Source organism: Cryptomeria japonica, chromosome 2, assembly GCF_030272615.1.
Source record: "Cryptomeria japonica chromosome 2, Sugi_1.0, whole genome shotgun sequence".
In the NCBI taxonomy this organism is placed as follows: domain Eukaryota; kingdom Viridiplantae; phylum Streptophyta; class Pinopsida; order Cupressales; family Cupressaceae; genus Cryptomeria; species Cryptomeria japonica.
In genome coordinates this window covers 669,921,025-669,940,484 of record NC_081406.1, presented here as the reverse complement: position 1 = coordinate 669,940,484, position 19,460 = coordinate 669,921,025, and the positions used below count along the sequence as shown (strand labels likewise).

The 19,460-nt window shown below is 39.6% G+C and overlaps 1 protein-coding gene across 2 annotated transcripts in view; it reads right to left on the bottom strand.

Annotated features, from left to right (window-relative positions):
• The window catches only part of LOC131034024 (uncharacterized), a 110,336-nt gene that overhangs the window by 33,214 nt on the left and 57,662 nt on the right, over window positions 1-19,460 (bottom strand). For both annotated transcript variants that reach the window (XM_057965366.2, XM_057965365.2), the window contains exon 7: window positions 472-496. In XM_057965366.2, the coding sequence (XP_057821349.2) occupies window positions 472-496 (25 nt within the window). The remainder of the gene's footprint in view (window positions 1-471; window positions 497-19,460) is intronic.

Genomic DNA, 19,460 nt, shown 5'->3' with positions numbered 1-19,460 from the left:
CTTAGGTACCTTTGTTTCATCAAGAAACGCTCCAGCACCTTTGACATTCAATTCTTTACTTTGGCACCTCACTAATTTTCCTTGTATCCAAATTTGTTGCATTGATCTTGTTTGATGCAGTTGAAATACTCCTTTCTTACACACCCACAAAGGTGTTTGGCTGACTTAAAGACAATGACATTTACAATTTAGGGAACAAGAACTCAAATATGACTTATGAACAAGAAATGACTGAAAAATGGCTTACAATTTGACTCGGCACAAAACATTCTGTATGTTTACAACAGTATGCATACCTTGATTTCATTTTGATTCAATCTTGTAGAATTAGAAATTCGAAAACAGAATTGGCTTGCACTCCTACGTTTTTAATTACATGTTACAAATTTCTACAAATAAAATAATTTATAAATGCCTATACATATAAAGAATAAACAGTACAAAGTCATTTATAGTATAAATTATAAGTACCTCTTCTTCAGTTTTCTCCAACAACCTATAAAGACAATGAACAAAATGGCAATGTTATATTTCACTACCTAGTAACACGACATTGCAATAATTAAAAAAAATGTAGATTCATTACTCTATTTACCGAAGATCATAAATTTATATCAGAGCATTTAAGAAATAAACAAATCCCTTAAGAAAGGTGAAAAAATCACAACAAAAAACAAATATTGAAGAAAGATTATTCTCATCACTAGGACAATTTTATAAAAGTATAATTAACAATCTTCTTGTATCAAAATCAACAAAACCAACAATTTCTTCTGGAAAATATTGTTCTAGATTGACCTTACACTAAGGTTTCTGTTTCATAAAGACGTCAGAACTGTTGTTAGGCACAATCAACAAAACAATTTAATTGTGAAGGTCTTTGATAAAAGCCTGAATTATATTGACAAAAGGGACTGCTTTTACAGAATGCCATAGTCCATTGAGGCTTGTTAAAGGGTGTGAAGACAAGCCTGAACCAAAAGGAGTGATTACATCAGAGGTGAACGAAATAAGTAACACGATGACATTACACAACGATAAAGGAAACATCTAAGACCATAAGAAATTACAGTATATTAAAACAGCCCGAAAGGAAAAGTAACATGCTAATAAGAAAAGATCTTAGTAAGATTGTAGAATGATAGGATAGTAACCAACAAAATCTCCCAGATTCTCCACCAAGGACTTACTGGCAGCAATGTTCCATTCACTTTTCTAGCCTGTGTTTGAACCCTTAGGAGTGGGTTTGAATTCATCTCATCAGAAACATTTTGTTATGGCCGCCTCTTTTGCAACAGCATTCTGAATTTCTCAATTTCTTCCTGGAGTTGCAGCTTTCAAGCCTCAGAGGTCAAGATATCATCAATGGCTTCACTTTTATTGGTGAGGTTGGTGTTGTGCTAGTAATACACAGTGTACTAATTTAGCAGTGCATGTCCAAAACTGACGGGGCTTCAGACTGCTGATGAAGAAAGCTGATAAGGACTTTTATGAATCTTGTAAGTCCTTCCTTTTCCTTCTTTTTGCGTTACTACAGTTTGTTTTGTTGGAGAACGACAATATCAGTATGTTGTCCTAATTTTTGAATTTTCAAAAATTGACAACCCCTACAAATTTTTGCTTTAAATTTGTAGTTTTCAACTCTAAGGCAAGTTTTACTGTTGATGATTTATAGCTTCGGTCGGAGTAATCTCATAAAATCATATGTATAAGTAATGCTGATTATATCATTGTTGGTTGAAAATTTTGTACACTTGAGGAAATATACAAAATTGTCGTTTCAACTACAGCACATGAGTAAAAACTCTCCTAATTAAGGGAAGGTTCCCCCTATCTAACTACAACTTTGAAAATAAAATAGGATGGGCCAGCAATCTTTCTTCTTCTTTCAAGAAAGACAATATCCTTTTCTTTTCTCTTCATAGAAAAGGATAGTGATTGAATATGAACAGCAGTAACCACTTTCAAATGAAATGAGAGAAAGGAAATGAAGTTTCCTGAAAGCGCAAAGACTTCCGTCACTTCCTTTGGGACAGGACAGCAATATCAAGCCCAAAGACTTGATTATGTGAAGTCCTATCTACCCTTTTCTATACTAATGCTATAAAGAACGAGTTATGATAGCTCAAAGACTGGAAAAACACTATTCTTTTCTACTTTAAATAATGGGAAGTAGTATAAGCGCAAAGACTTACAGCTATTTCTCACAGAACCTATTCCTAAATTCTCTTAAGAACAAGTGAAAGCACAAAAACTTGCAGCTTCTCTCAACAATATATTTAATTTAATCTATATTAAACTCAACTACTTGCAGCACAAAGACTGCAAATCAGAAGTGATTAAGCTCTTTAGGAACACTCGCAAGAAAGATAATATAGAACACTAACTCAAGAATGTAGCACAAAGACTCAAAGCTTGAGCAATTTCCTTCTATTCCTTTCAATTCTCGAATTTACACATGAAAGCTCAAAGACTTCTTTGCTGTAAATTTGGCAGAGTTTTTACTTGCTTTCCAAAAGATAAAAATTACAATAGACCCCTCAAGTATTTATAGAAGAGGAGCCTTGAGAAAAAGGTGGGAGGATCCTAACTAACTTGAGAGATTCCCTCAACCACCAAGACTTATTCAATAGCTAACTAAGACTTATTCCAACTACAGTCCTAATTGGACACAACTTGTAGTTGTCTTACATGTAATTACAAAAGTGCAAGTAATGTGTAACTTGTTTTTACAAAAAGTACTTTTACATGCAACTTGTCAAAACAAAAAAACAACTAAAGATTACAAAAGTGGAAAAATACAACTAAGTGTTGAAAAACACTTAAGTTGCATTTTGTGAAGACACAATTCCTTGAAATTTCTGGATGCTCGTTTGTAGTTCCTCGGGATTCGGTTCATGGGTGTTCTTGGCAACAACCATGGTCTTCACAATAGTGTCATGACACCGGAGGAGCGCAGAGTTGTTTTTATCCAGGATAGACTGGATTTCGTGCAAAAAGACTCGGTGTTTCATCAACATCTGAATTGAAGCAGCCGAGAATTGTTCGCTCCTCCATTCATTATGAATCTTCATCTGTAAATCAGCAAGAACTTCTTCTTCTGGAATCAGCTCTCCATCCTGACTTACTATGTTGCAAGAGGCCCTTTCACAATGTGAGACAATATCTCGGAAAACTTCACCCTGAAATCGCTTTGCATCATCGATCTCCTCAATGAGGGATTTAAGAACAAGGGTTTTGTTTTCCAGGAGCTCTTCAAATTCTAAGTACATGACCCTAGAAGAGATGATGGCATGCTCCTGCAAAACACTCAGCTGTTGTTTGGGCATAGTACGCCAGATTGTCAAACTTTCTTCAACACTTTCCAAATTCTTTTTGAAAGTATTAGAAGTCTGATCCAGTTTCTCCTCAATGGTTTCTAACTTAGACATCATCTGAAAAATGTCTTTCATTACCTGTGCACATAGATCATGAAGCTGATCAACCCAAGAATCCAGTGCTTGTCCTTTTGAGCAGCCCTTTCCACTCCACGAATTGATTCTTGGGAACCAAAAGAACCTATGGAGTTACTCCCTTCAGCAGTTGGTTTTGTGATTTTATGAACAGCTGCCATAAGTTGTCGATTTTCATCTTCTAGCTTGTTTTTCTTTGCTAGAAGCTCATCACACCTTTGCACCAGCGAAGCAACAGAAAACTGAGCATCATGTTTAATGACCTCATGCGTCTGTTTGCCCAACTCTATCCTTGTAGCCTTATAATCGGCAGCTAACATTTCCTCAAGTGGCTTATCTGCAATAGGTTCCACAATTTCAGCTACCTTTATCTTATTACTATCAACAGTTACCCTGGAGATAGTCTTGGCCTTCTTAGCAACTTTGGATCTGGACTGTTTCAATTGCTAGTAATCAAAGGCATCAGGTAAAATTTCTTGCTTCTTCCTTTTCGAAGTAAAAGAACTAAGCCATGGAGGCAAAGTCATCAACTCCCCTCTAGTAGCAGCCGTAGGCAAAGGAGAAGCAGTTTCTATTTGAATCGTCGTGGTCATCCTGGGAGGAATATTTGTTTGGATAGCGACCACAGTTTGCTCAGTTACCAATGGGCATGAAGATTGCCTCGTGAATTCTTCAAAACCAGAAGTGGAAGTATCAATTTCTGATAACTGGATGCAAGTAGGAATATCCTTAGAAACTTCCAACGCACTCTCTTGTTGAGGATCAGGAGATGGCTCATATGCTGAAATGGGAATAGCATTCTGAGGAGACTCATCCACAAGCAAATCAGGAGGAGAAAGCAGTGTCACTGGAGAAATGATCTCATGAGGCGAGTCTGAAACTAGAGACTTAGGAGCATCATCAGATTGCTGCCCTTCTTCTAGATTATCTAGATCAATCACCTGAACATGAAATCGTGATTTTTCCTTCCCACGAGCTGTCGTCTCCTCAGGAGGAAGCACTACTGCACAACTGACTCGCAACTTGATCCTTGTGCCCGAAGATGATGCACCCTCCTTGTTGTCAACCTGAATCTCAGACTTTTGTCCAAGAGGCCCCGTAGAATCATCTTCTTTACCAACCTTGATTTTTATAAGTCTAACAGCATTACTTTTCAGCCATGCGTTGGTGTTGGCCAAGATAGGCTGAAATCTCTCAAGGATGGATATGCACTCTTTGTGCGACCATTGGATCAAAGGAAGTGGGGCTTCCTCAACCCTCCGAGAAATGTATTCAGGATCAAGTATGTGCCCATCATCAATCATCTCTTGTGGGATATCCACCAAGTTCAAATCAACAATTTGCTCAACTGTGAGCCTGCAGTAATCAATCTTTAGAACTTCGGCTTCTATGCGGAGATCTACCCAGATGTCCTCAATGCGATGCACATGCACAAAGGATTTCTTGATCTTCTCCTTCATACCCCTGTAATCGAAATCAACTCTAGGTTTAAACCTTTGGAGCTTGATTTCCTACAGTTCAGTCTCCATGGCCTTAGCTTTCACAGATGTGACAAGGGAATACCAACCAATTTTTAGTGGATTTGTGGTAGAGATCCCCATTCCAACCTTGTGCCTAGCAAACTAAAAAGTGTGGACAGCCATGATCTATCTTCCCAACTCCATAAGAATGATCTTATCAGTTGGGTATCTGGGAAGCATATATGGCTGACCACCATAGCATCCAATCCTCATATAGGTGAAGGTGGGAAACTGCAGAAACAAACATCCATATTCGCATACCCTTTCCCATGCCTCATCTGATACTCTTTTGTTTCTAAGAGTTCTGTCAAACTGACACATGAAATATCCGAAGAATGCATCTTGGACTCTTCTGAAATGCAGTTTGTTGGGTCTCAACGGCAACTGGTCATAATATTTCCAGACTGGTATAAGTGAGCGATCACCTTTGGTAGAAAGACCTGGAAAGTGTCTAAGTGATGCTGCCAAATATACCAAATATGAATTCATGAAGAAGGTCATGGTGGTAGGAACTGCTGCAAGATGTTCGCACAAGGCATCGTTGATGACTTCTCCCCATGAAATGTGATGAGACTGCCTTATGAACCTGATGAACTGGTACATCCATGGCTCAAAGACATTGGAATGCTCAAGGCCCATCATCCTGCTGAGAAGAGTTATGGTGTCTCCTATCTCCCATTTGAAATCGCAGCGATGCAACTTAGCCCACCTTGAGAAGAAGGCTCGTGGCTCTTGGATCCACCTATTGATATGTCGCTTGCAATCTTTTTCCCTCTTCACATAATACTCTGTTGCACTTTCTTTGGAGATTTCCATGTAAACAAATGCAAGAGGTATTCTGAAGACCTTCTCGATCGTATTTGCATCAAGACGGATTATAGCTTCGCCATCATCATTTTTTATGACTCTTGACTCTTTGTCAAAATGATGGGCGCAGGCAAGAACAAATTCAGGTTCTAATGTAGCCACCGGAAAAGATGATGCATGGTGGATATGGTTGTCCAACAGCCGCTGCAAGTTATTATCCTATGGATCTTCTACCCTCTTGATGAATTCCGACATATCCACGTGCCCTATTTTTGTATCTCTAATACGATCCAAAGGAGAAGAAACCTGGGAAGGTGCTACCTCATTCTGATATTTGTCATATTTGTACTTCATCTTTTTTGAAACTGGAGATGCCGGCAAATCTAACATTGATTGTGAACTTGGAATACTGTGATGAAGACTTAAAAAAGTTAAGGCGACATCATAGTCAGCTGCAAATATCATTCTTCCTTCTCCAAATAGGAAAAACTTCGACTCTTGAACTTCACGATTTTGTGAGAGGAAGAGGGGAAATATATGGAAATGGGAAAATCTTGACTTTGACCAATTTCGGATCTTGGGGAAATTTTCGCAAGTATACAAGTTGGAAAGAACATACATGCAATCGAGGTTTTAAAACCCGAATGCAAGTACACTTGTAAATTTGCAAATGGAGAAATGGATGGAAAATGAGAATTTGACTTGCAGAAAATGACGGAAATGGAAAGTACGGATATGGGAAAAATGAATGGATAGAAATGGGAAAATCCGGGAATGTCATTTTCATGAAAATGGGAAGAACTCTTCAACATGTAATCCGGTTTTTAAAACCCGAATTTGAAAGGGAGGGATATTTCACATCTTTTCAACTTGGAATTTTAACCAAAAATGGTTAAATTCCTTAACCGTAAGGGAAGAACAAGAATTTCCAGCGAACTTGTAATCAGGATTAAAAATCCCGAATAGAAATAAAGAGGGAATTTTGGGAAGAACGATGCAATTCAAAAATTGCATACCAAGGGGAAGATCTCTCTCAAAAAAACCGATTTTTGGGGGAAGAACAACATATTTCCAAAAATGCAACTAAGAAAGAAAACTAAAAAAACAAGAAAATAATAAAATGAAGGAAAGAAAGGAAAGAGAACATACCTTTCTTCAAACTGAAAATGCTTCTCCAAAAATGCAACAATCTTTGGAATGAAGAAGATAAATCAATAAATAGAGACCAACCGCAATACTAAAGCCTTGCCACGTTTTGCAAAAAACACCTTATATGAAAAAACGTGGCAGCAAATGAGTGTAGAATGGCTTGGAAAATGCTTGGAACCTCCTTAACCCTCAACGCCTTGGCATGAGAGGCAAAAACAAACTAGGAGATTGCAACTTGATGAAGATTTGGTCCCCCAAAATGTGGCGTTTTGGAAACACGTGGTTGCTGATTTGAAGCAAAAACCACTAAATGCAAACCCCAAATGGCGTGACAAGTGGTTTCAAATGCATAAGAATAGGGTAGAAACCAAAACGCCTCTCCTTCCTAGAAGATCTCCAAGAAAATCGATTGAAAATTTCAACAAATTTGCTTCCAACTGAAAATCGGGTTTTTGGGAGACAAGAACAAGTTCGAAATGCATAAGTATGTGAAAATCGGGTTTTTTAGAACATATGACAAGTTCTAATTTTCACTTTTTCACTTACAAAGCCAAATTCGGGTTTTTTGGAGAGAAAGACAAGTTTAAAATTGCACTTTTTCACTTAGAAAGCAAATTCGGGTTTTTTGGAACAAACTGCAAGTTTAAAAATTGTTAAAAATGCACTTTATGTGTAAAATTGGGTTTTTGGGAGAGAACTGCACGTTTTAATTACTTGTAAAGGGGAAATAAAATCCCTACAACAAGTTAGAATTGCTTGCACACATGTAACGAGGGTTTAAAATCCCTATTACATGTAAAAACCATTAAAGTAGGGGTTTTTGGAGAGAACTACAAGTTTACTTGTAATTTAGCCAAAAAATCCCTATTTTAACTAAAAAATACCAAAAAACAATAAAAGGGAAATTTAAAACAAATTACAAGTAACAATTTTTAATAAAAGTGCACATGTAATAAGCTGAAAACTCCCCTACAAAGACCAAAACAATGAACATCATTAAAAATTGCAGTTTGAAGAAAATTCTCCACCTGCAGTCGGGATTTTAAAACCCGAAATTGAAGGAAAGACATAGCAAACAAACCCAGAATTTGACGACATTCAAAACGTAGTTCGAGGATGGACTGAGGATTAAGCCAATCCAAGATTAGTCGAAATTCTGCCTCGGGAAGCATACCATAGAGTAAAATTTTTCATTTTTTCACAAAAATTTTATGTAGTGGTCCTTCATTTTTGGAAACAAAAATGAGGACAACATATATATATATATATATATATATATAGAGAGAGAGAGAGAGAGAGAGAGAGAGAGAGAGAGAGAGAGAGAGAGAGTTTTTAAATTTAAATCCCCAAAATGAGGCGCTGTTGTGACCATTTCACACATCGCCCCATTTAAAATGGGGACCCCCTCTTTTTGCTCGTTTTTTGCTCGCCTTTCGCTTTGCTTTTTAGGGTTTTGGTAGTTCGTCAGTTGTCTGGATTTAGGGTCAAGCCTTAGGGTTTCCATTACTGTCTTTTCAGGCCAGAGTCCAGTCAATCTTGAGAGCTTTTTAAGCTTCCTTTTGTAGGAGGCAATTTTGAATGAAGTGAATTCGCCAGAATGGTCTATTTTCAATTGGAATTTTGAGTGCAGAGTCTTAATTTGTCTAAGTGTTGATGATGAAAATGTGAATTTTATTCAATTGAGTAATTTTGACCTAAATTTTGAGTTTTTTGATATTTGATCCCGGGCATTGGAAATGATTTGTTTTTGCCTTCAGAAATGATTAAACTTGTGAAATCATGATATTTTGGCCTGTACGAGCAAAATCGCTCTTGTCCCTCAGTGAAGGACCGGAGCTCGTTTTCAAAAATCTTACTGTCCCTGCAGGGTCAAGATGATTTTTCGGATGGAAATGGTAAAGAAAGGCGTGATTTTTCCGTTGAATATAAATTGAAGAATTTCACGAACACGGAAATGCCTCAGGAAGCAAAATCGCTCCTGTCCCTCAGTGAAGGACCGGAGCTCAAAATCAAATATTGCTTTGTCCTTGCAAGATTTTAACAACTTGACGATTTGGAGAGATCCAAGGGAGTGCATTTTACCAGATGAATATAATTTGAAGGCCAAACACAAAGAAAAGTGGACTAGAATGCCAAAATCGCTCCTGTCCCTCAGTCAGGGACCAGGGCGAAATCCATTGTAGCTCCCGTCCCTCTCCCAGGGACCAGAGCGAAATTCTTCATAAGGCATGTCTTAGGCAAAGATCAAGCAAGTTTTAAGTTTGATGGCAAGAAAGGAGGTGAATTGAACCCGTTGAAGACAAATTGAAGATTATAAAACATCTACAAAGGACCCAAATGCCTAAGTTCGCTCCTGTCCCTCAGTCAGGGACCAGAACGATTTTACCTTAAACAAATTTCTTGCCAAGTAAGAGCAAATTCCAAGGCATGGATGAGTGAAGCGGAGCACTACGAGACCATTGAAGATAATTTTTGAAGTTAGCAAAGTGAGATGAAGCCTACAAGAGCAAGATCGCTCCTGTCCCTCAGTCAGGGACCAGGGCGATATGATGGTTATATTGCCTTTTCCTCCAAGTTCAAGACACTCCAAGACGAAGTACAAGGTGGTGAGGACGTTTTAAGGCATCTTAATGAAGAACGAAGTATCCAAGGTCGCCAATGTTGAAGGAATTACACCAAGACACCCAGTTCGCTCCTGTCCCTCAAGCAAGGACCAGAGCGAAAGTATTCAAATGAGGCTAAATTTGGGTTGCTATTCACATTTTGAATGATTGAAAGAGAGTAAAGGACATCGTTTTGCACTTTGAAGACAATTACAAGTTAAGATGATGGAAAATTTTCATTATATACCCTAGTTCGCTCCTGTCCCTCAGTCAGGGACCAGAGCGAAATTTTCATAAGGGCTTAGATTTTGAAAGTTGATCGCGTATCAAGTGGCCAAGAAGGACCAAAGGACTTCATTTTATGCAATGAAAGCAGTGGCAAGTTGTTAAAAGCAAGCATGAGCTCAAAACCTTAAAGTTCGCTCCTGTCCCTCAAGCAGGGACCAGAGCGATATTTACCATATTGGCCAAATCTCTCAAAAATCACGTTAAGTCAAGGTTGTGCGAGGTGGTAAAGGGTCTAAGGTATCTTAAGAAAATGATATACAAAGGTTTCAAACGTCAAACGACTATCAATTGAGCCAAGGAAGCTATATCGCTCCTATCCTTCAGGCAAGGACCAGAGCGATTTTCATTAAATCCTTCATTTTCCTTCAAAAGCATGTCAAAACAAGGTCGCACAAGATCAAGATCGTCGTTTGGAAGGCAATGAGCGAGAAGTTAAAGGTTAACTACAAAGAATGTTGATTAGAGCACAAGGATCGCTCCTGTCCCTCGCCAAGGGACCAGGGCGATAATCCTCCCAACATCAAATACGCCTTGTAGAAGTCAAGTGAGACAAGCATGGAATGAAGAAATAACATTATTGTTCGCCTTATGATGGAGATTTGAGATTTAAAAAGCAAGATCAAGGAGAAACTATGAAGTTCGCTCCTGTCCCTCTCCAAGGAACCAGGGCGATATCACATCTAGAGGCACTCCTTCGCACAAGCAAGTCACTCAAGTTTGAAAATCCTAGCAAAAATGCCAACTTCAACGTAGGGATGAAGATTTTGAACGTCAAAAGCACAAGGATCGAGACCAAGTTGCTAGATCGCTCCTGTCCCTCAGTTAGGGACCAGGGCGATGAGGTTTGCATTTCTCCATTTTCAAATTTTGGCGCTAACAAGCATTTGTTGAATTTATTTAAATGCTAAAATCGATAAAGTTTGAAAATTCAATTAAAATAGCATTTAAAATATAGCGCAAAATATTAATTAATTATTTTGGCCTTGTAAAAAATCGAATTTATTAAATGATAAACGATGGCATTTAATAATTAATTATTAATTATTAATTTAAAATCAAATAGAGCGCTTGGTTTATGGAAGTCGGCCTTGTTATTTATTTAAAAAATCATTTTTAATTGCCTAATTTTACCAAGGTCGGCCTAGTGGTAATTGAGGTGTGAGCGCTTATAAAGGTTGGTGAAGATTTTCATTTTCACATTATCATTTTATCATCCACATTCAAGTGCGATTTGAGGAAGACAAAGGAAAGTGCGAATTGTGTTTAGAGAGAGCGAATTTCGTTTCAAGCAAGGTGGTGTGAAGTATCATCAAAGGGGGTGTGAACCTTAGTTTCATTTGTGCGAACTTGTCAAAGACATTGGAAGATCACGTCAAGGACATCCCAAAGGTGGCGAAGTTGCTATTTTGAAGAGGAGATCACGTTAAAACTATCTAGCATTAATTTTGCCTAGGCGAATCTATATATTTTGCATTCTAGAGGTAGCTCTCTACTGAGGTATGGCGATATTGGTTTTATTGTTTTAATTTTGAATTGTTGATCGTCATAGCCTAAATTTTGAATTTCGAAATTTTGAATTCCAGTTGCTCAATTGTTTTTAGGAAATGATAACTCAAGGACTTATCATGAAGTTTCCTAAAAAATTAATCTTTAATCTAATCTAGTTATGCATTGCAAAATCTAGTTTCTTATTGTGAAATGTTGTGTAGGTATGGCGACCCCTAAGGCGGGAGCATCCACCAGTCGTCCAGCTCTCATGAAGGAAGATCAGAAGACCGAAGAAGTGGAGACCAAGATCGTGTCGAAGTGGAGCAACATTGGAGATACTAACTTGGGCAACTTCAGCACAAAGAAGTTTCGAGATGTCCCTTACATTGGCAAGCCATCACCTGTCGCCTGGAGGATAATTGAAAGTGGCATCATTAAGGCGGCCAGCTTCCCTCCAGCAGTTCAGTGTCATGAGTTGATGATCGAGTGTGCTCGTCATTATGATCCTCAATCCAGAACGATCGTATCCAATGAAGGAAACACTTTGGCGTACCTTTCAGAGGAAGCTATAAGTGAAGCTTTCCATCTTCCAGAGCACAGAGACATGATATACAAGAGCATAGAAGGAGCCAGGTCAACGTACGAAGATGATCCAGATGCTTGCCTAAGAACTGGTTTCATACGTCATCTATGCCTTGATCAGGAGTTTCGAGTACGCAGGACTACCTCATAGAGGAGTGATTGGAAGAGGACCCGGCGAGGTCAGGGTTTGTGATTCCTATGTCCACTTGCATCATCCGCCAGGAAGCAACTACAAGCTAGTTAATGATACCTTCACGATGAACATCACAAGGACGTTGCAGGGTGGTATTCACAACAGATTATCTCAGGAGGCACAGAAATTAATAAAAAGGTATGGTGCTTGGTTTATCCAATTTCCGAAGTTTACTTATATCAGAGTACATGGATGTCCTTCACCTCCATACATGTTGCCAAGATATCCGACAGACAGAATTGTGTTACTTGAGGTAACAAGACAGTTGGCAGCTTATGCGAAGGCATTCAGACACAGACATGGGAATGGAGTTCCGGTACCTATCATTTTGGGTAATTCAGTTGAGGTATGTCCTAATGCTTTAGCCATGGATGACGCAGAGAACGAGTTAGCCTTGTATTCTTTTTCATCCTTTGCTTTGAGAGAAAGCTTTGATCCACATGGATATTTAGAAGAGACAGTCGATAGAAAGTTTAAGCATGAGTACCAAATAGAAGATTTTATGATGAATCTCTTAGATGATCTTGAAGTGAAACGAAAAATGCATTCTAGATTGCCTTTGGATTTCATCAGGAAATGCAGGATTTACAGAGTGGCCGACCAAGCTCAGGACAGTGGCAGACATATCCAGTCATCCTATGATCGAGAGAGTAAATCAGTAAGGTTAGATTGGAATGAGCCCGAGGTCGTGGATTTAGATGCTTTGATGGCTCCAGTCTTGTCTTGTACTCGCAGATGGGTTGATGTGCAGCATCAGAAGTTGAGAGAGCAAGGCATAACTATGACTTTCACCTTGGAAGAGAAACCAGCCGAAGGTGGAGCTAGTGTGAGCGAAGGTAATCCTAATCCCAGAAATACAAATGAAGGTAACCTTCGAAGTGCAAGTGAAGGCAATCTCCATCCAAGAGGTTCGAAGAGGAAAGAGAGACCTGGAAAGAGGGAATCTTCCAAGAAGAAGCAAGAGGCCAACCGAGATCGTTCATCCGGTACTTCTTCTAGACCAGAGAAGAGAACATTTCAAGTGGAGGAGTCTATGGAGTCGATGGTACAGAACGATAGGCAGGAAGAAGGACAGGTACCGCAAAGGTCACCAGGTGGATCTCTCCAGGATTATGAGCTAGATGAAGATAAAGAAGATAATGACGAAGTAACATCTCCTCACAGAGAAGAAGAAATAGTGCATAAGGAAATACAGGTCAAAGAGACAAGATCAGCCATCCCAGATTGGTTGAAGGAAAGATTAACCAAGGTGATCGTGATAGAGGACGAAGATAATATAATCGATCTAGAGAGCCTTGTTGGACGTTCACACGAAGTAACAGAGAAGAGAAAGGCTACCAAGATGTCCAAGATGATTAGAGATGAGACTGGATCCAGAAAATTACAGATAGCTACACCGGCAGTAGACAAGTACGAAGGTGAGATCTTAGCAGAGGAATATGATATAGAGACATTTGAGCTAGGTCCATCCACAGCCGAGCAGACACTAGATGATGCCACAGATTCCTTTGAGGCATTGAAGGACAAGCTTAGAGAAGAAATGGAGAAGAATAGAAAGCTTGAGAGAGAGGTCGGTGCATGGAGGACGTATTTCAGTCATCTCAATGAACCTTTGGGACGTCAGGATCCAGCTAGATCACCAGTGCGGGCACTTCCCCTTCAATCAATTAATGAGGCAGAAAGATTCAAGAATATGGTCCAGCGTACGAGTACTTGGATGGATAAATCTCATACAGTTGCCGTAGAATTTGTAACAAGGATGATGAAGACTATTCATCAAGCTATCCAGGTTCTTGAGATAATCCACAATTTGATGATAACAGTAGCCGCATTTGCTCATACCAAAGATGTTATCATTCCTGTCTTGAAAGTAATTAGACACACATCAAGGAAGGTCTTAGCGCAAGAAAAGATCATGGATGGAGGATCTCACAGTTTACTTCAGTGGTCCACCTTACTCCAGATGAAGGAAGTTCTCTTCGAGGACATCAGTACTAGATGCAGTCATGTTGAGGAGGTGATCAACCCGATCCAGGACAGAGTATTTGAGGTACTACGTACCATTCTTGGCAGGAGGATCGAAGTTGAGACAGATGTGGATATGCAAGAATTAGAGGATAGAATCAAGGTCATCTTTTGCAAGGACACTAATATCACAGACGAGCAATATGATCAAATGTTTGCCACCATGCTCCTGATTGAAAGAACAAAGGAACTTGAATCTTCATGGGACGCAGCTCTTCTAGATGCATTTGATCAGGTCATCCACTTGGAAGAAAGTATGAAGAATCTTCCCGAGATTCCAATTGCAGAGATCGAAGGAATCGTATCAAGATTCATTGCATATGCTAAAAAAGAGAATTGGAAAGGGAATAAGATTCTAGATGAGAGGTTGTTATAGATGACATGGCACCTTAATTGTCATTGGTTTATGTCTCCTAGGTTTTTGTGCCGAATTTAATATTTGGCTATGCATTTAATATTGTTCAGTAAAAAGGAGGCCATTTGTAACAAACCCTAATTAGGGTTTAGGTGTCATGATCTTGACCGTTGATCTGCTTTCAATCTGGACCATTCATTGTAATTGAGGATGCTATTTATACCCTCATTTTCATTTCATTTGATATAGAAAAATAGAGATAGTTAAGAGATTAGAGAGAGAGTTTGATGTATTAGAAAGATTAGAGTTTAGAAGCAATTTATTTTGTAGCAAGATTGAGTTTGAGGAAAGGAATTCAAGCAATTGTTGTACATGATGACTTTGAAATCAATGAAATATTGAAGTTATGGTGTTTTGTTGCAACTTTCTTGGTTATCTTCATGGTTGTTCAATTCATTTGAATCATGCTCAATCAAAGTAGTGTGTTAATTTGAAGGACATAGTGTGAGACTTGATCTTTGGTAGGATTCGCTTTCCATACCACTAGCTTCTTGCTGATTGTAGGAACACCTTGCGTGGTCAACTGGAGATATTTGAATCACTTAACCTTCAATCATTATTGTATCGTGGATATGTACCTTCGTGGTAGTGTCTTTGATCTTTGATGTATTGAAAATCATTTGTTACCTTAGAAGATCGCATCAATTTCAATTGAGTTGTTATTTTATGGCGAAATTGAAGTTGGTAGAATCTTGCCAAGTCTTGTCCACATGAAGTCATTCTTAGGGTTAGATTAGATTAGACCTCTTGCAAACCCTATCCTTTTGTTATTTTTGAAAAGCTTCTTTAGTTTAGTAAGATTTTCGGAGTGTAAGGCCCCTTGAGGACACAGCAAATCACATCATACCGCTGGAGCTTATCCACACGTAGAGACCCTACTAACCAGAACATTGGAGTCATCCTAACTGATCCTTCATGCGAATCTTCAGCAATTAGAGACTTTATTCAAGAGAGGATAAGATGCCTTTAGGTATTTTATTCTGTGTATGATGGTGTACAAAATACACGTCAACAGAATTGGCGCTAGAAGGAGGGCCTGAGTTTTCGAAAATCCTAAAATTTTGAAGAGGAATACATTGCAAACATGATCATGAAGTACGATGGTGTTGCCACATGAAGGATTGAATCAAGTAGTGCAACCAAATTTGCAGATAGGCAATACTCAAGAAGATATCGTTTCAGGATTGAATCAAGTAGCGTGGAACGCAAGGAGAAGTCAAGTTGAGTATAACAGAGTAAGAATCATCTTGGAACAAGAAGGAGATAGAGCCGAAGAACATCAAAGGGTCATAGCTAGAGAACTTCGCAATCAAAGGAATCCACAATAAATCTTCGCAAGGCTTCACGCTGGATCGCATTGGTTCTTTCTCGCCCGAGAAACATCAAAGGTTATTGAGGTCGACACCAAGCATCAAGAATCTAGGCGAACTTCAGTTCACTTCAAAGGCGAAGCGAGTCAAATGAGAGGACACTCCCAAAGAATTTGAATTAAGATTGGAAGAATCTCCTGAGTCATCACAAGTTCTTCAAGAACAAGTACAAGCAGCGATCCAATCCAGTATCCAGGCAATTTCTCAAACAAAAAGCCAAGCTAGTTCATCAAGTTCAGTTTCAAACTCTCAAGCTTCAAAGAGTACGATGGCTCAACGGGCTCTGCCCCCTCCTCCTCCTCCTCATATACTTAATGGTGCGACTTGGCTAGTCAACAATCCATCACCGTTGGAATTTGCAGTTTATCATGATATGCCGAAGAATCCAGAGCATTTTTGTTCCAAGTTCAATGTCAGTGATTTCCATCGCACAGCAGAAGATCATATCAAGATGTTCGAGGATCTTCTTCGTAACAGACAAATTGAATATGGAGATGTGGCATGTAGGCTTTTTCCCTACTCATTGGGAGAAGAGGCATACTTTTGGTTCATTCACTTGCCTACAGGCTCCATCGGGACTTGGGACGCAATGAAAGATGCATTTATTGCCAAATTTGGTATCCCAACTACACCAGCTGAGTTGTATAGACAATTTGTTGAGGTCCGAAGGAGAGAACATGAACCCATTACTTCTTTCAACAACAGATTTCACCGCGCATACACAATGCTACGTCCTCCTTCTCTCATTGCAGATCCAAGAGAAATTTACTATGGAGCTTTAGATCATCTCACTGCTATGTTTGTAAGGACGCATCCAACCCCGAATGATCTAAATGCGGCGTACGCAAAGGCTATTGAAGTTAGTAAGCACATGGGACAGAATATCACTGGGCCACTATTACACATGGGACCTGTCGCAGCACCGAACCAGATGCAGGCAGTTGGTACGGCATTGGCCAACCAAACTCCAGTCATGAATCCAATTCCGCAAGCAACATACCCGAGCGTACAGCCGGCAAATCAGTTGGTCCTTCACCCTGGAGCTCCAATTTCTCAAGCTCCACCCGCACAACCTGTGTACCTGCAAAATGCCACAAGCTCGTCAAGGACACAAGAAGAGAAAGATGAAATGAAAGAATTGATTGAGCAAGTCAAGAGGCTATCAACTGAGGTGACCCACCTGAGGAACCAGAATAATCAACTCCAAAGCATGCAAAGGATCAATCACAATCAAAATTTCCAAGGAAATAATAATCAAGGCTTTAGAAACAACTATCAAGGAAATAACAACCAAGGCTTCCAGAGGAGACCTTGGAATACGGCTCCCAACAATGGAAATGTGGTGACGCCTTTGGACAATCCACCAAATTCGCAAAATCAAGAAAATCCTTCTACAAGCAAAGTATTTTTAGCTAAAGCAGCCTTGTCCAGTTGGTGCAGACTCCACAATACAAACCAACATTCTGAGTTGCAGTGTCCTGAGTTCAAGATTGCGGCCGACATTTTCCAACAAGAGATGCGCACCACTAATCCACCTGAAAATCCTCCCACAACAGGATACGAAATTGTTCCAACCACGCAGTATGGTCAAGCCATGATTGTTGAAACCTGCAGATATTCACAACAAGAAATTGGTCAAGAACAAAATAGAAGATTTCCACCAGAGTCAGCTAATGGACCGATGGTACCACCAGGATCTCAATTCCCACCTGCATCTGCAAATGGACCTGTAGAGGATTCAGAGTATTATTTTCCACCATTGAACGACAGTGTCCTGGTAGAAGGAATAAAGGAGGTGTTTCACCAATCTTCAGGAGGCGTGAATCAAAGAGTTTATCATAGAAATCAAAGGAATCAAGAACCTCTAACTACGTCCATCCCTCCAAACAATTTCTCTACTCCGCCGGATCCCCAAGCCAGCAACATTCCGGAGTACCCGCAGAACACACAAGAATACAGACAAAGAAATATTGCACCTCCCGCGGGTAATGAAATGAAAAGGTTGGCCGCGTTGGTGTTGGATGAACTTAAAAGAGTTAAAGTGAGTCTACCACTCTATGAGTTGCTCAAAGTTTCAAAAATCAAGGATGCAGTGATCAATAGCCTAAGTGAGTCTAGTACAGCTAGGTCAAATGTTCAAGCCACTATTAATGTGACCCAAGAGGAAGCCGCTGACCAAGGGCAGTCCGAACAGAATGAATGCATGGTCCAGACCATAACCTTCCCAGCTAAAAAGGAAGATATGTTGGAAGGAAAAGTATTACTCAAAAGGGGCGAAACTAACAAAGACTCAGCCCACCATCAAGGAAGGCCTCGCTACTAATCAGACTCTTCCAGAAAAGGAAGTCGCAATCAAGAAAGATGTAGTCAAGAAAGGAAAATCTACAAACAAAGCTAATCACTCAAAAGAGGAGAACCCAGCAAAGAACAATCATTCAAAGATTAATGAAGTCAAACATCAGGAACCAAGTGAGGAGACCTCAGGCCCTTCTCAAGGAAAAGACGAACCGGCCCCGTTCCTGTTATCAGTTAGAATCTTTGGAAAATTACTGCACAATTGCCTTTATGATTCCGGAGCTTCAAGCAACGTGATGCCCCTGGCTGTTTGTCAAAGACTAGGTATAACTCCCGCTCCTACCAAGAGAAAAGTCACTCAGCTTGACAAGACAGAAGTTCCAGTCATGGGCGAGTTGAACAACATACATATGCAATTGGCCGCAGATCCAAGAGTCCAGAACTTCATAGATATTTCAGTGGTGGATATTCCAGATTCATACGGAATGCTCCTAAGTCGAGATTGGTCGCGAAAATTGAATGGGTATGTGTCAACTGATTTCGCACACATGTGGCTACCATGGAGAGGAGTCCCGAACCAGATCAAAATTGATAGCACTCCAAGGTTGAGATTGATGATAACTGAATATGGGGAAGACAACGAAGTCCTGTTTTTGGATTCCGACTTGGGGACGTACAAGCCCAAAGTGGAGGAAGTCTTGATGATACAAAGCGTACAAGATGAAGACGCTCAACAAGAAGCAACAGAATCTACAGAGATGGTCATCGAAAGCGATCAAGGTTCCGATCAAGAAGATGAAGGCATGTTCGAAAATTTCAGGAGGTTCGTACATAGAAACATCCAACAAGGTGTGCAACTTGGCAATTTGAAGTCCGTCCGAGATTTGCTTCTTCCAAATTGGTGTAGAATTCACAATGCCGTCCACTCATAATTATCTTGTGCTTTATGCCAAACCGCATTGGAGCAAGTATACAAAAGAGCCCCGCAGACACTAATCCTGGAAGAAATTCAAGATTCAGAGAATCAAAGCTCTACAGAGACCGAGAGTTCTATGGAAGATAAAGTTTTATCCGATACATCATCTGAAAGTCAGGAAGGCCCAGAAACAGAAAAACAAGAAAATCAAATATGGACATTAAGGTTCGACGGATCTAAATCTAAACAAGGATCTGGAGCTGGTTACGAATTAATTAGTCCAACAGGAGAAACTTATCTTGCCGCTCACAGATTGCAGTTCTCTTGTACCAACAACGTAGCTGAATATGAATCCTT